This window comes from Armigeres subalbatus, chromosome 2 (assembly GCF_024139115.2).
Source record: "Armigeres subalbatus isolate Guangzhou_Male chromosome 2, GZ_Asu_2, whole genome shotgun sequence".
Classification (NCBI taxonomy): Eukaryota; Metazoa; Arthropoda; class Insecta; order Diptera; family Culicidae; genus Armigeres; species Armigeres subalbatus.
The window spans coordinates 359,943,943-359,960,555 of NC_085140.1; the positions used below are offsets into that span (position 1 = coordinate 359,943,943).

At 39.2% G+C, this 16,613-nt stretch overlaps 1 protein-coding gene and 1 non-coding gene across 11 annotated transcripts in view; both read right to left on the reverse strand.

The window, feature by feature from the left end:
• Positions 1 to 227: 227 nt before the first annotated feature.
• The window catches only part of LOC134212990 (uncharacterized), a 310,126-nt gene continuing 293,740 nt past the window's right edge, over positions 228 to 16,613 (reverse strand). For all 10 annotated transcript variants that reach the window (XM_062691416.1, XM_062691413.1, XM_062691410.1 and 7 more), the window contains 2 exons: positions 3,600 to 3,675; positions 228 to 1,472 (listed from right to left, as the gene is read on the reverse strand). In XM_062691416.1, the coding sequence (XP_062547400.1) occupies positions 1,238 to 1,472; positions 3,600 to 3,675 (311 nt within the window). In that variant the 3' untranslated portion in view covers positions 228 to 1,237. The remainder of the gene's footprint in view (positions 1,473 to 3,599; positions 3,676 to 16,613) is intronic.
• Trnaa-agc (transfer RNA alanine (anticodon AGC)) lies at positions 7,339 to 7,413 on the reverse strand. Its single transcript has one exon. It is a non-coding gene; the product is annotated as a tRNA-Ala (tRNA).

Sequence of the window (16,613 nt, forward strand, 5' to 3'; positions counted from 1 at the left end):
AAATTGAAATTTTCAAATCTAAACAAAACATAAGTTACGAAAAATGCGTTTTGAATTAAAAAAGAATAACTAACAAAAAACAATCGCAAGATATAATAAATCATTGCAGTATCTATTGGAATTGTTCAATATACTAAAAGCGTTTAATCAAAGGTCAATGAACGGGCTGTGAAATTTGAAAGAAATTTGTATTTTTATATTATTTATTTCATAATATTTATTACCACTCATAATCTCAAAGATCTTTATAGCTACACTACAGTCATCGAACACATCTAGGTCCAGTATAAAACAATCTAAGGTTCCGATCCTGTGCATGAAAGCTTTCCACGCTTTCTGCAACCAGCAGTAGACGAATCATTATCATCGCTCGAAGAGAGAAGAAAATAATAAAATAGAGCCACATAAAAACATGTAAAAATCCTGAATCCTGACCGCAGTTGGACACCGCCAACGAGATTCCTAAGCGCGTTTGCTCTGGTCGTACGCGAGTATCGTCATTAATCACTAAAGTGGGTATTTTAATTATTTTTTCTGCTTCTTCATTTCCTTTTTATCCACGACCTCCCGCTGTTTGGATCACACTGCTGTGTTCCGGAACAGTGTGCTGCTTGTAGTTGCGAATCAGCAGCCTAAAAAAAGTGAACACTGTCCGTCTACTCGAATGCTTCGCATTGCTTGGTTGCTTCGCTCGTGTTTTCCTTTTTTGTCGACAGTTTTCATTTTCCTAAATTATGTATTATACTTGATGCTAGACTTTTTGTTGCTTCTACTCAACCTTATTTCCCACTTCATCCCTCATTATTACAGATTATTTATTTTTGCTCTCTTTTTATAAAGAGGGATAATTTTTCAACGTAGAAATACAAACTCAACGTTTTACCTAACCTTCCTTAAATATGTATGTCGGTGTGTGCGTGTGTATGTGTGAGTGTTTGTGTCTGCTCTTAAAAAGGCATTTCTCATAGAGACATTTGCTACCTTCGAAAAATATATATACTTTTCCTAAAAATCTCGAATGTACCTAGTCATAATCTGCAGGTATTTGAAGAGTAATTAAACTACCAACCAACTCACACCGTCCGCATCGGGCGGTGCTTTCTTGGAAGAACGCGCCTCGTGGCAGATAACGGGTTAAATACTTGTTCATTAATCAGTCGCTGTGTTGCAGTTGTGGTTTTTGCACGGGTCCTCGCCAACCTAGACTAGGATGAGCTTACGGTAATTGTACAGTTCATTAACTATTGGTCGTACAGTTGAGCTGCTCGTCGGGGCGAAGCGCCACAGGAATGTCTTCGTACGGGCGCACACCGGAAAGCCGTTGATTTTCTCGAACTTTTTCCACCTCTTCCAGCACTCGCAGCAGGTTGCGCCCGGCCAGTTTCTCCAGCTCTTCTGCCGTCCAACCATGGCCCAGCAGTTCGGCGAACAGTCTCGGGTAGTTTCCCACGTCCTCGAGACCACGAGGTGTGCTGGTTCGGAAGAAAAAGAAGACATGATTTGGTTTTTTGCTGTAGAGGAATAATTGATGGAAGGTAAACAATGTGTAATGTCTATTTCGACAAGTTTACGTTTGGATCACTTAAGCTGAATTCGAGATAGTTCCGAAAATAATGAAATAACAGTTTTTCGTATTCTTCTCATGATTGCTCTCAATAAATATTTAATATTGATATGTGTGTTATTTTTCGTTTTGCTCTATATTTGGTGTTTTATCGGCTATCCTCATGGCAGCAACCTTGAATGATTTTGTCTATCAATGTTGAAATTTAACTCTAATAACTGAGTTTTATTGAAGCTCGGTGACTTAGCGTCTTCGTCCAATATAAAATTTATTTTCAACCAAATTTTCAAGATGTTTCGCCGCATGTCAATTTCCTTTTAATGTAACGTCCTTCCGACCAAATATCATTCGATAAATTTCATCGAAATGTCCCAGTATCACCTTATATTTGCCCTTATTGCAAATATTTTATTTTTAAAACATTGTAAAATGGGAAGTAGAAATGGTTAAAAGTAAATATTAATTTACATTTGTTAGCCTATTTAGTATAAAAGAGCTCTCGTTGTTGATGTTCTCCCGCATGTAATGAAAAATCTATCAGCTTTCGTATGACAATTACTATTATTATTTGAGCTGCTCCATCGAAGTATTTAAACCTATCAGAAACATAACATTTCTCAGAGGCATAACATTTCTCAGATACATGATTTTGAAATTACGCCATTGCGCAATATGACCGCGGTATTCGCAGTGTTAATGGGCTGGAACGAAATCATTCTATCCTTTCAATTGATTGATGAATGAAAACCTGTAACCTTGTTACTGTGGTTTCGTTCCGATATTCCTAGAATGTACCATTACCAAAATGGAATTCCATATTTCAAACACAGGTCCTCAGGATCCAATTGGTGTGCAAAACAATGTGACGATGTTGATTACTCGGTACCTAATGTTTACTCGCGGTTGAATGAGTTTTCCCATTTGAGCCATCCGTCAAACATTGAATAGAATACGTAGAAGGCGGTTGGGCGATTTCCCCCTCTAACGATTCCATCGAGTGTTTATTTACGCCATGCAGTTAGGTATTTCAAATAAAATTTCATTTTCGCTGTTCGAGTTTTTGTGTGGAGACCTATGCTTAGAGAGCGTAAAAACGGTGATGACGAACCGTGTCCCACCAACCTACTACAGTGGATAGCGGTTGGAAAATGTGGGGAAACTTCAGGACATTCCATTACCATCAATTCCCTTTCATGGCGCAGCTGTGAACCCTGTAATGTGAATCAAATAAATATTTATGTGTTCAACTCCGCGACGCGACGTCCGACCGTGGTTTTTCTGCCACACAGTGGCCGTAGCCTGATTCAATGCCGTTTTTATATTTTAGTAATTTCAATCACTAGAATGGAGAATCGTTTATAGGAAACACAAGGATCATAATTAAACACCGCAACATTTCAGAGACCCAACGAGTGACAAGATTGTTTATTATTAATGTAAGACACTTGAAAACGTTAAGCCCCGGGGCCTTGATGCTCCTTGATGTCTAAATCGAGCCACTTTTAAAATAAAATGGCTCATTAGGCGGAAAATATGAAGCTGTTTACTCTGTTGCTTGATCTTGAGTTAGTTGAGAGCCACTCAAGACGAAGACCAGGAATGGTACAAACTCGTCTTGAAAGATATTTTTGTAAAGCTGTAAAAGTCACTTTCAAGTGTAATTTGATTTTCATGGTAAATATATTATCTGATTTCGGTCCGCCTCCTATTAGGTGGTTCACCACTGTGTGCCACTATACCGTGGTTGAATTGTGGGATACTCGCAGTGGCATACATTACAGCAATCAGCAAGGCGCCCGGTTACTCTACCGCGGACGAGAAATGGTTCGAGCAAAAAGCCATCCTGGGTCAAGTTCCGTTTCCGTTTGGATGCGGCGGAAGAAGGAAACAAACAGCTAAAGCAGGAAATTTTACTCGTTTGTGAATCATTCTTTGCTCGCCGCTTTTTTCCCGCCTGCATTTATGGAAACCGATGGGAAAAGGTTGCGCAAAAATAAACGTAAATAGCGTATTAAAAACGAATTGAATTACTTACAAATTAATGCCGTCGTACCCGGCGCCGAGTCCCACGTGATCGATTCCTGCAATCTGTTTTATATGATTTATGTGTGCTGTTGGAGAGAGAAGAAATACAAGCAGAAAGAAAAAAGAAAGTGTCATTCGGAATAGTCGTTTGGAAAGCTTGGAATGGAGAAAAACGAGTCGTAGTGATTGGACCTAACGATAATGTTATTGCACATATCATATTGAACTCTTAGATTCTTTTTCCTTGTCTGCAATAACAAATGGAGATAAAATGTGGTAACAGCTGGTTTTGGTGATAAAGCTATTAGGATTCGACATAGTGATTTGAGGATAGAATAATCGATTTTTTGGTCAAGTGGGAATAAAATACATTAAGAATGCTCCACGTGCGAATGAAGCGAATTCCGGCTATTTGTTGTAAATTTTATGATTTGGGAATAAAAAGAAAGGTTGCATTTCCGTCGTCGGTTGTAACTTTTAATTTAGTTAAGAACCCATTATTATTTATTCAGACTAAGGCCGAAGTGGCCTGTGCGGTATATAAGAGCCTTCTCCATTCGGCTCGGTCTATGGCTACACGTAGCCAACCACGCAGTCTACGGAGGGTCCGCAAGTCATCTTCCACCTGATCTATCCACCTTGCCCGCTGCGCACCTCGCCTTCTTGTGCCCATCGGATCGTTGTCGAGAGCCATTTTCACCGGGTTACTGTCCGACATTCTGGCTACGTGCCCGGCCTACCGCAGTCTTCCGATTTTCGCGGTGTGAACGATGGATGGTTCTCCCAACAGCTCATGCAGTTCGTGGTTCATTCGCCTGATCCACGTACCGTCCGCCAGCTGCACCCCACCATAGATGGTACGCACCACTTTCTTTTCGAAAACTCCAAGTGCGCGTTGGTCCTGCATGGGTATCGTCCAGGTCGCGTATATGTCAAGGACTACCGGTCTAATGAGTGTTTTGTAGATTGCCAGTTTTGTACGTCGGCGAACTCTATTCGATCGGAGTGTCTTGCGGATTCCAAAGTACGTACGATTTCCAGCCACTATGCGTCCCCGAATTTCTCTGCTGGTATCATTTTCGGTAGACAACAGTGAGCCCAAGTACACAAATTCTTCTACCACCTCGATTTCGTCACCACCGATGCAAATTCGCGGTGGATGGCTCACATTGTTTTCTCTTGAACCTCTTCATATCACGTACTTCGTCTTCGATGTGTTGAAGACTAATTCGATCCGTATAACTTCCCTCTTTAGTCTGATGTAGGCTTCCTCCTGTAGCTAGCAGGGCCGATCCACGGGAGACCACGTGTGCAGATTTATTGCCCGGACGAGACTCTCCTTAGGGCGAGTCCATTTAATCTCCTCGAAAGGAATTTTACGAATCGATTCAGCCAGCTAGCGAACCAACGACCGAACGGATTTACCCTATTTATCGCAACGTCCTTATACAATCAGAAGTCACTCAGAGAATTCGGTATGGGATCCACCCATACTCACCGATCGTCGTACAACAGATAGGAGGTGGACTGACTGCCCCCTACGTCACACTCCCATATGGTGGAGGACGGGACTCGAAACAAACAAACGCGACGTGACGTAAAACACATAGAAATCAATCAAACAGCAGGGATTGGGGACAGAACTAACATTTATTAAAAGAGAGACAAATTAGCTTTATGTTTACATGTATTTGGGTTTGATTCTTCATTTTAGCTTTTCTAATTCATGTTTAGATTGTGTTCGTCCTCTCTACTCTGTCCCTACTATGTGTGCGTTTTCTCTCCCTGTCTAGTGCTCATGTGCTCATGTGCTTTAAATGTTCTTGATGTGACGTCACTTTTCTAGCAGCGCATCGATCGGTGGGCTAGTCTGCGCTCCTGGTGACAAAAAGTTCTAGCGGCGGCAATTCGTCACGCACGCTTTCACGGCCACCAACTTCTTCTGAACGGCTTTTAAAAGCGCATTCCTTCAGTCTTTTGACTGGACAAAAAACAACTCCGAGGCGTCCTCAGCGGACGCCCCACTCCACAAAAAGAAAACTTCCACTGGATGGACTCACCGGATTCTGGATGGCTTACCGGCCCAGTCGTTGACCTACGGGCAGGTCAATGTGCCCGTCATCGATGGAAAGCTTAGCTTATATTGTGCATTGTGTCCGAAAATCTCAGGTGTATGTTTTTGGCGGGCAAATTTAATATGGCTGCTTATATTTTTATTATTGCAAATTGAGGATACACTCTTCCTCTTTCTAACGATATGCTCATCTCTATGATCGGTTGAGAAATGTTGGAGTTATGACAGTTTTGGTGAGTCAAGAATTGACAAAAATCGAGGGATCCATTAAAATGATTTCGTGTAGAACTAACGATGAGTTCATTTTTCTGAAGAATTTAACTCGGATCCTTAATATACTCGCCGAAAGATTTCGGAAGAATATAAATTTAGGTTTTTTTAAGAACCTCGTGCAAATAGTGGCCCGGTTTCAGCGAGAATTACTCATGTAAATAAACGTGTGTTGAATTTGAAATTCACCACGGGCTTCATTCTATAATCACCTCAATTGCTGCGAAGTAGAAGCCAAACGGCTAAACAGAACACTTAGAACAAGCACAGCACAGCACATATAGAGCACATTACCTTTTCGTTTTGGCTTTAACTTAAATATTGCACACAATTTCTAACTACGCACACTTTTCTTCTAATCTAAGGACGAACAAAATATTCAATTAATTACATGCACTTAACGTCACTCTTTAATTGAAACATACTTTTTATAAAAAAAAAAAACGAATAAATTACAAACGCACAAACTTCCTCTATACTGGCTGTTCACAGACGATGTGTACCAAATTTTGTAGACACACTTTTTAAAACTTAGCATTGAGCTAATTACTCGCAACAAGTTCCATTCGACTGAGAATCCTGTCCCATTGTTTGCTATTGAAAATTGGCCTAATTGGACTATGTGATCAGAAGTTATGGCCAAAATACTATTTTCTATGCGCAAAACATGCTAAAAAATACTCACTAATATTTTTTTGTTTTTTTTTTGTACAAGAAAGACACCAACATCGCTAGGTGGATTAATCAGGGTTTGTCACTTCCATTCACTTTTCACTTCTCAAACTTTTCACATCTCTCTTCCCAATTTTTACTTCTTACTTCTCACTTCTCACAATTCAATTTAATTTTTGCTTTTCTTTTTTCACTTTTCATTTTCACACCTCACTTCACAATTCTCACTTCGAATTTGTCACTTCTTACTTTGTTCTTCTCACTTCTCATTTCTTACTTTCCACTTCTCAATACACGGTTCTAACTCATTAAATTTCTTACTTCTACCTACTCACTTTTCACTTTTCTCTTCTCAATTCTTACTTCATATTTCTTACTTCTCACTTTTCATAATTTACTTTTCACTTTCTTCTCACTTCAAACTTGTCACTTCTCACTTCTTACTTTTGAGATTTTTTTTTTGCCTGTCACTTCGAATTTTTACATTTTTCACTTCTCACTTTCTACTTCTCGCTTTACAGTTCTTACTTCTCAAATTTCTCCCTTCTCACTTTACATTTCTTACTTCTCACTTTTAACTATTCACTTCCGTTCAATCAAAGGTAATTGCCTATTTTCGGGGATTAAACCACCCGACTTGGACGTTAATTTACAATGTTATGAAAACTCATATGTGAATATGTACGTTATGTGGAAGATATTGATTTGGCAAATGTATTGGAGGTAACCACTTTTCCTTCGATGGGACTCGAACCCATGACCCTACAGTACGCTAGACTGGTGCTTTAACCAACTAAGCTACGAAGGACCTCCGTCGGCCTTTCGCAACCTAGCGGCTACTGAACGAGCTCGAGATTCCCAAATTGGACGCATAGTCAAATCACTCGCAATCCATTTATCAAGCCAATACTTCCACATGTGTATTGTACACGTCCACATTAGAGGAGCGTGAGTATTTAGAATGTCTGGCGGCTATACACATTCTTCATCAGCAACGGTACTGATCAAGTGAGGTTGTGTAAGCTATTTGCCAGTCGGTCGTCAAGCTCAGACCCGACCGCATTGCGTAGGCAAGAGCACGCAACTCAAGTTCAGTTCAATCAAAGGTAATTGCCTATTTCCATCGAAGGGAAAGTGGTTACCTCCAATACATTTTTCAAATCAATATCTTCCACATAACGTACATATTCACATATGAGTTTTCATATTCACTTCCTATTTCTCACGTCTCTTTCTTTTGAGGTGTGCGAAATGTCTCATTCCTCACTTCTCGCTGCGCACTTCATGTGATTCTTACTACTCATTTCTTATTACCCACAATATAAGTTTTTTATAATTTTTCGGCCAAACGGCCCCACATCATATAGGGTAAAAGACCCAATAGTGAAGCAACTGTTTGCGCATGAGCGAACGGAAGTCAAATATTCCTTCCATTTTGTCATGATCATCATCTTTGCTGTGGTGCTGTTCCATTCCTCAAAATTTAATACTTCCAACCAACAAAACATGCACTGCTATCTGCTAAAAGTTACGCAAAGCAGGTGCTCACCATCGTGTACAGTCACCGTCATCATCATCAATGATCATTGTATCAGCGCATCAGCAGCGAGAATTTTCTAACCGAAGCCACGCCCCGATAAACTTTGGGGAAAATTGACATTGTCATTGTATACAATTAGACTATATAAGAAATGTGCACAATGTATCTCATTCATTCAGTATTTAGCCATTGTACGGCAATAAACCGGTCAAAGCAAAAAGCGAAGTAGTTTTCATTCCCCGAAGCAGCCAAACCAACCAGCTCTTTTCAGAGCTATGAGTTAATTAATCCCACCAGTCAGTCTGAGCTATCGACACTCCAGACATTCCTTCACCGAGAAGGAATTGGCCGATCATCCGAGGCATTCCGAAGAGGAATTGGGCGTTCAGCAGGGATCCGCAACCGAAGGATTGGCCTCATCATTCGACTGTCCGTGACCGGACAGCAACTAAGCACGTTCTCGAGTCAATTTGTTCCACTAATTTCAGAATCGATTGGATCTTAAAATTTACCAAATATTTTTGGGATGTTATTAGCGTAGGCAGCACTTCTCCAGGACAAATCACTACTTATTCAATCGGTTTTCAGTCTCTATTATCATCAAACAACAAGTTCATTTTTTCAGTGCGACAAATTGACTCGAGTTTGAGATTTTTTATCAAAGGTAACATGAGACTATTATGCGTACAACGGCAGTATACTTCTTTTCAATTACCTCAAGGGTGCATATGAAAGTTTATTAATTATATTTCATCCAAAAAGTTTTTTTTTTTTGTTTTTTTTTTTTTTTTTTTTTTTTTTTTAACTAATTTTATTTGCTAATTATCTAATACATGCATTCATCTCTTAGACTAGGTGTTCCGTGTTTTCTTAACACTATCATCCTTATTTGCTATGTTACGCTTTTAGTTATTATTATTAATACATTTCAATTGCCTCTGGCAGTTAGAATTTTTTCCTCTGGTTGAATTGAACCATGTAGGAATTACAATGTTTTCAACTTAAACTAAACTTAACCTATTTAAAACTAAGGGTACAGGGAGTTAATCGTTGCAATAGAAGATTGCAACGATTTTTGTCTAAAATTGGAAATTATTTTGTTGGACATTTGTTGCAATGTCTCAATATTAGAAATTCTATGAAGTTCATTGGTACTATACCACGGAGGCAACTTCAGAATCATTTTCAAAATTTTATTTTGAATCCTCTGGAGTGCCTTCTTTCTGGTATTGCAGCAACTAGCCCATATTGGCACAGCATACAGCATGGCAGGTCTAAAAATTTGTTTGTAAATCAAAAGTTTGTTCTTAAGACAAAGTTTTGATTTTCTGTTTATAAGTGGATATAGGCACTTAATATATTTGTTACATTTGGCTTGAAGGCCTTCAATGTGATTTTTAAAAGTTAATTTTTGATCTAGCAGAAGTCCTAAGTATTTAGCTTCGCTAGACCAATTAATTGGAACCCCATTCATAGTGACAATATGTCTGCTAGAAGGTTTCAAATAAGAAGCTCTCGGCTTATGTGGGAAAATTATAAGCTGAGTTTTGGAAGCATTCGGGGAAATTTTCCATTTTGCAAGTAAGTGGAGAAAATATCCAAACTTTTTGCAATCTACTACAATGACACGAAGGCTTCGCCCTTTGGCTGAAAGGCCCGTGTCATCTGCAAACAAAGATTTTGACACCCTGGTGGTAAATCAGGTAAGTCAGAAGTAAAAATGTTATACAAAATGGGCCCCAGTATGCTGCCTTGGGGACACTAGCCCTTACAGGTAATCTATCAGATTTAGTATTCTGATAGTTGACCTGCAGCGAAAGCGATCTGATAAATAATTTTGGATCAGTTTAATGATGTACAGAGGAAAATTAAAATTCATCAATTTTACAATCAAACCTTCATGCCAAACACTGTCAAATGCTTTCTATATCAAGAAGAGCAACTTTAGTCGAATTCCTTCAGATTTGTTGAGCTGAATTAAGTTCGTAACTCTTAATAACTGATGAGTGGTTGAATGCCCATGGCGAAAACCAAATTGCTCATCAGCAAAAATAGAATTGTCATTAATGTGAACCATCATTCTATTTAAAATAATCTTTTCAAACAGTTTGCTTATTGAAGAAAGCAAACTGATTGGGCGATAACTAGAAGCCTCAGCTGGATTTTTGTCCGGCTTCAAAATTGGAACAACTTTGGCGTTTTTCCATTTATCTGGAAAGTATGCCAATTGAAAACATTTGTTAAATAAATTAACCAAAAAGGATAAAGAGCTCTCAGGAAGTTTTTTGATAAGTATGTAGAAAATACCATCATCACCCGGGGCTTTCATATTTTTAAATTTTCTAGTAATAGATCTCACTTCATCCAAATTAGTTCCCAACGAAGGGTCAAAATCTTGGTTGAGAATGTCTTCGAAGCTTCGTGTAACCTGATCCTCAATTGGACTAGTGAGACCTAGACTAAAATTATGGGCACTCTCGAACTGCTGAGCAAGTTTTTGAGCCTTTTCGCCATTTGTTAATAAAATTTTATTTCCCTCTTTAAGCGCTGGAATTGGCTTTTGAGGTTTTTTAAGAATTTTCGTTAATTTCCAAAAGGGTTTCGAACTGGGATCCAACTTGAGACATTATTCTCAAAGTTGGTAATTCTCAGAATAGCGAAACGTTTTTTAATTTCATTTTGCAAATCTCGCCAAATAACTTTCTACGCGGGATCGCGAGTCCTTTGGTATTGCCTTCTTCTCACATTTTTAAGACGGATCAGTAGCTGAAGATCGTCGTCAATAATAATGGAGTTGAATTTAACTTCACATTTCGAATTGGTAATGCCTCTGGCTTCGACAATTAAATTTGTCAAAGATACGAGAGCATTATCAATATCACTTTTGGTATCGAGAGGAATATCAACATCAAAATTCCTATCGATATACGTTTTGAGAGAATCCCAATCAGCTCTATGATAATTAAAAGTAGAGCTGATTGGATTATAAATGGCTTCTTGTGAGATTTCAAATGTCACAGGAAGGTGATCAGAGTCAAAGTCAGCATGAGTTACCAATTGGCCACACAGCTGACTTGAATCCGTTAAAACTAAATCAATTGTAGACGGATTTCGACTGGAAAAAAACAAGTTGGTCCATTGGGATATTGAATAGTATAATATCCCGCAGAACAATCTTCAAATAAAATGTTACCATTGGAATTGCTTTGAGCATTATTCCATGAACGGTGTTTGGCATTGAAGTCACCAATTACGAAGAATTTTGATTTGTTGCGAGTCAGAATTTGAAGATCAGCTTTCAACAAATTCTTTTGCTGCCCATTGCATTGAAAAGGCAAGTAGGCTGCAATGAAGGAAAATTGTCCAAAATTTGTTTCAACAGAAACTCCCAAGGTTTCAAAAACTTTGGTTTCAAACGAAGAAAATAATTTATGTTTGATACGTCTATTAATGACAATGGCGACCCCACCACAGGCGCTGTCAAGACGATCATTTCTGTAGATAAAATAGTTTGGATCTCTTTTAATGGAGAGTCCTGGTTTTAAATACGTTTCAGTTATAATGGCAATATGCACATTATGAACTGAAAGGAAGTTGAATAATTCATCTTCCTTACCCTTTAGAGAGCGGGCATTCCAATTTAGAACTTTCACACAATTATTTGGATCCATTGAAACGGAGTCCGATAACAATTTTTGTGTGTACTTTATACCAACCTGAACAGCTTCAGGAATGGTATTTGTTTTGAACTTTGCATCAACTCATGTGATGCAATTGTTCAGTTAAAAATCAAAATCGGAAGCAGTCATGCTACCTGAATCGGCAACATGACCGTTATTTTCCGTTGGGGCATGGGTATAAACCTCATTTTGAGAAGAGAAATTTTGTCTACCAGCAGCGATGTTTGCATACGTAGGTACATTCGAAAATTGGAATTTACTGAAGTGCTTGCTACCCGTAGACGAGCGGCAAAATTTGTTTGTGAATTGTGGTGGGTATGAATTGCTCGACCGGTAACCGGTTTCGAAATTTGAGCATTTGAAAAATTTCTACCCATCGAATCTGGGATCCGATTGGAATTTCCTGTCATCAATTTTGCACGGGAATTCAAAACTTTTTTGCGTGAAGGGCATTCCCAGAAATTGGATTTATGATTGCCCCCACAGTTTGCGCACTTAAATTTATTGGAATCTTCTCTCACAGGACATGCGTCCTTGGCGTGAGAGGTTCCACCACAAATCATGCATTTAGCATCCATGTGACAATGTTTGGTTCCATGACCCCACTTTTGGCACTTACGGCACTGGGTAGGGTTTTGAAATTTCCCCAGGCTCTGCGGAAATGTTCCCATGTAACACGGACATGGGACATAATACAGGCCTTTTCCAACTTTTCATATTATTTAGTTCACTTTGTTAAAATGAACTAAATAAAATTCTTGAGAAATGCCCTCTGGGAAGTACCAGAATGGGATTTCTTTTTCATCTTAATTACTTGGACTGGTGAAAATCCAAGTAATTGAGAAATTTCAATTTTAATCTCATCCAGTGATTTGTCATCACTGGGGAGACCTTTCAAGACGACTTTGAACAATCGCTCAGTTTTGTCGTCGTATGTGAAGAATTTATGGCGCTTCTCAGTTAAATAGTGAAGAAGACGTTTGCGATCGTCAAAGGATACCGGCAAAACGCGGCAGTCACCCTTCCTAGCAATCTGAAATGAAACCTTGATCCCCTGAAGGTTACTCAAAATCTCATTCCGGAAGCCAGAAAACTCGGCAACAGATACCACAATTGGCGGAATCCTTTGCTTTTTCGCATGAACCGAATCACCTGGGCTAGAGGTAGATTCGATTTGCTCAATATCATCGATTAATCAAATCGAACTGATTGCTCAGTTCGATTGGAGAAGAATTATTTCCGATATTAGAGTTAGAAGGAATATCTGAATTCTCCAGCTTCCTTCTATTTTTTCCGCGCTTAGGCAGGACGGTCTTGAAACCTTGTTTCTTTGAAGGAAGTGGAGAATTCAGAGACTCCCCCTTCCTCTTGTTTTTGTTAATACTCATTGCTGAGCGTGGAGACGTGACCTTCTAAGAGGTTTTTCCCAGAACGGTGTCCCTGCAGGATTACCACCGCTTGTCGGAATTTTACTTCCGCAAACGGGTCCAACGTAAAACGAAGGCACGGGTCCTTGCAAAGATCGTAACGGGATCAGTGGGTACAAATAGCGCTAAGAAGCACCGTTGAAATTAAAATAGCTTCGGGTAGTATTAAAAACTTCCTTCCGCAAAGAGAGAAAGAACCGCACAGCACGAAAGCACGATGCGGTCTGTAAAAAAGTGTTTCAATTGCAGCAGCATCCATCATTGTAAACTGATTCTGACAACATTGAGTTAGCGAGGTGAAAATACTTTGGGAAATTACTTCGACTTAGAGAATATCGAGTAAGGGAGATATCGGCTTACGAAGGTAACGCAGTATGCAAAATTCAAGGGACTATGAATTTCATCGAGTAAGAGAAAATATCGAGTTACAGAACATCGAGTTAGGGAGAGTTCACTGTAATAGCTGTATTATTTAGTGAACACCAATTATCAGGGGATAGTAAACAAGGGTATACAAGTTTTACATGTGTTTTGGAGTAAATACTCGTTATTTTCATCCTTCAGTTTAGCGAAAGGCTTAGGCTTGTCAACAATCGATATTTACCCCTATCTGCTTTTGAATTTCCTTCGAAATTTTAATAATATGAGCATAGAATATGTTAGCAGCATAACTGATTTTCAATCAGTGGCAGGTCGATGCAAAAATGACTGCAGCGGCAAGGTGTCAAAAGCTGTGGCCGTCGGCGGGTCGCACCTCTACTCAGACTCAGTAGGAAGTGCTTTCATTTTATTACCGTTGGTGACACGCGGTGCTTATATTGTATCCTATTAACACATACCATGTCTGACACTAGTGTACAGGTTATCAAGCCAATTCACAGAAGGAAATATGTGAAGCGCAATTGTGCACAAATTGGCATCCAAGTTATTCAACAACTTAAACACGAATACTAGGCAATTCACTGTTGGATCTGGAACTTAGTTTATAATAAATAATTAAATAAACAGTAACCAAAAACATAGCCGCAGTTAGAACAATTCATCGAAAAGTTTCAACATTGAAAAAATATATTCTGCCCAGTGTAAATATAGAATCGATTCTGTCTACGTACGTGGAATAAATCGCCGTATAATGCTTACTTATGTACAGTTTTGTTTCAGTTTGAAGGATCTTGTTATCATCCCCCTATTATACATTCAAACTACGAAGCTGACGGTTGAGAATCCGTTTTTACCAGTCTTGAGAAACTGCATACGTGTGGAACACAACTCACTCTTCCGTTATCGGATCGAGAAAAAGGGTAGCAAAAAGCTTTCCCGGAAATCCCGCCTGACGAAATGTGCAGAAAAGCGAACTTTCAAACTAACTTTGCCCAACCTGAGAATGTAGCAAAAATGTTGTTAGCAATAATATGAAAATATTATACTTCTTCTACGCTTGATTTTGCTCTAGCACCATCGAACTTTTTGAGCATCGTTACGGGCACCCTTCTGCGTATATACTCCGTACAGCTTGTCGAGTCGGGTCTTTTCGAAATCGGTCACAGACATCCGTTTCCAGCTACGTGGGTGGGTGAAAGCTGCATGACAACGGCTACAGAATGCGTTCGTATGGAAACCTGTCAAAATCCATTCGTCCGAAGTGCCAGACTGATTCCCTCCTGGGAGTGAAGGTTTCACCTTGCCCGCCTGGATGATGTTGTGTGTGTTATCAGAAGGAAGTAAAGTGTTTGTCTATCACCGTTCATAAAGAAATCATGGGTCTCCATGGATGAAGATTCTTCACGGAAGTCACTCTGGGAAGGATTTAATGAAAGCCCCTCGATAGGTACGACAAATTGAAATGATGGGCCCTACTCTCATACTTTGTTTTTATATCCGTAACGAGCATTAATACTGAGAATGAAGCTGAACGCATAAATTTGTTTTATTCTACGGAATTAATGATTATTATCAGAAAATTAGGTATGTATATCTTTTCTGAATTGTATTGAAATCTAGACCGATCTTAGGATGTGATATAAAACATAGACACATACAATTTGTCAGGCTTTCGCTGCTCATCATTTTTTTCTACAAGGTACTAACCATTCCTGAATACTTTTCAAATTTTGTTCGTTCAACATTGGGTTGCTTAATGTTTTTGCCTATCTCTTATAGCAAGGAGCTTTTAAAGCTATGTACTGAAATCGGAACGAATCCCCCGCGTAAAAACCGGCATCAGTGTATTAATTTAACAAAAGGATGTTTAGGGGTATGAAAACTGATATCTCTTCACGGGAGGTGTGTTTTATCCGATCCGTCATTTTTATTAAATTCACACTTGTCAAATCTTGAATTATTTTTCATACCAAAATGTAGCGAGTATTTTCGCATAGTGATGTAAATCTATCAATATGAAAAATATTCGTGCTCCTCGTGAAAATCCGAAATGGTGGTAAAGTGTTTTGGTGATATGCTTGTCAGAAGTTAACCGGAGTGAATAAGATTTGGCAGATACACCCAAAGGTATATCTCTATCCAAGCAAATTCAATAATGCGATTCATATGAATGACAACACGAGGATAGACTTCGAAGAACTCCGCTACGATTCAAATTTACATGATTTAATAGGAAAAAATCGTAAGTAGGTAGTTCGCAAATCCATATTATCCTCAGAAACCGGATGATGAACATTCAACAAAAAAGGCTTTTGGTAAGGACTGGTCTCCTCCTAAGCCACGTTCTAGAATAGTAAATAAACTGCAAGTAAGTACCTACTAAAGCACGACTTGAAAAGGATAGTTAATCGCATGGTGGTTTCCATGCAATCATTGTCCCATTGCGCAATGGTTGGAGGGCAGCCAAAACCTCAAAAATCGAAATTCATACTTCGGTCGGAATTATGTAAATTGTTTTCTCATTTTATAGAATACTGTTGTGGTTTAAATTCAAAATTTGAAGAAGTTCTGTTGAATAAGTTTTGACTTTGTTACATCAATTTGAATTGAGCATGATTATTGATTTTTAATCAAAAACGCTGTTTGACAAGGGGAAGGGTCATTTGGCCGAAACCCATTCAGCCGAAAGCCATTTGGCCGAATGGGTCGTTTGGCCGAAAGGGTCATTTGGCCGAAAGGGTCGTTTGGTCGAAAGGGTCGTTTGGTCGAAAGGGTCGTTTGGCCGAAAGGGTCGTTTGGCCGAAAGGGTCGTTTAGCCGAAAGGGTCACTTGGCCGAAAGGGTCGGTTTACAGAAAGGGTCGTTTGGCCGAATGGGTCATTTTGCCGAAAGAATCATTTAACCGGAAAGATCATTTGGCCGAAAGAATCATTTAGTCGAAAGGGTAATTTGGGCGAAAGGGTCATTAGGCCGAAAGGGTC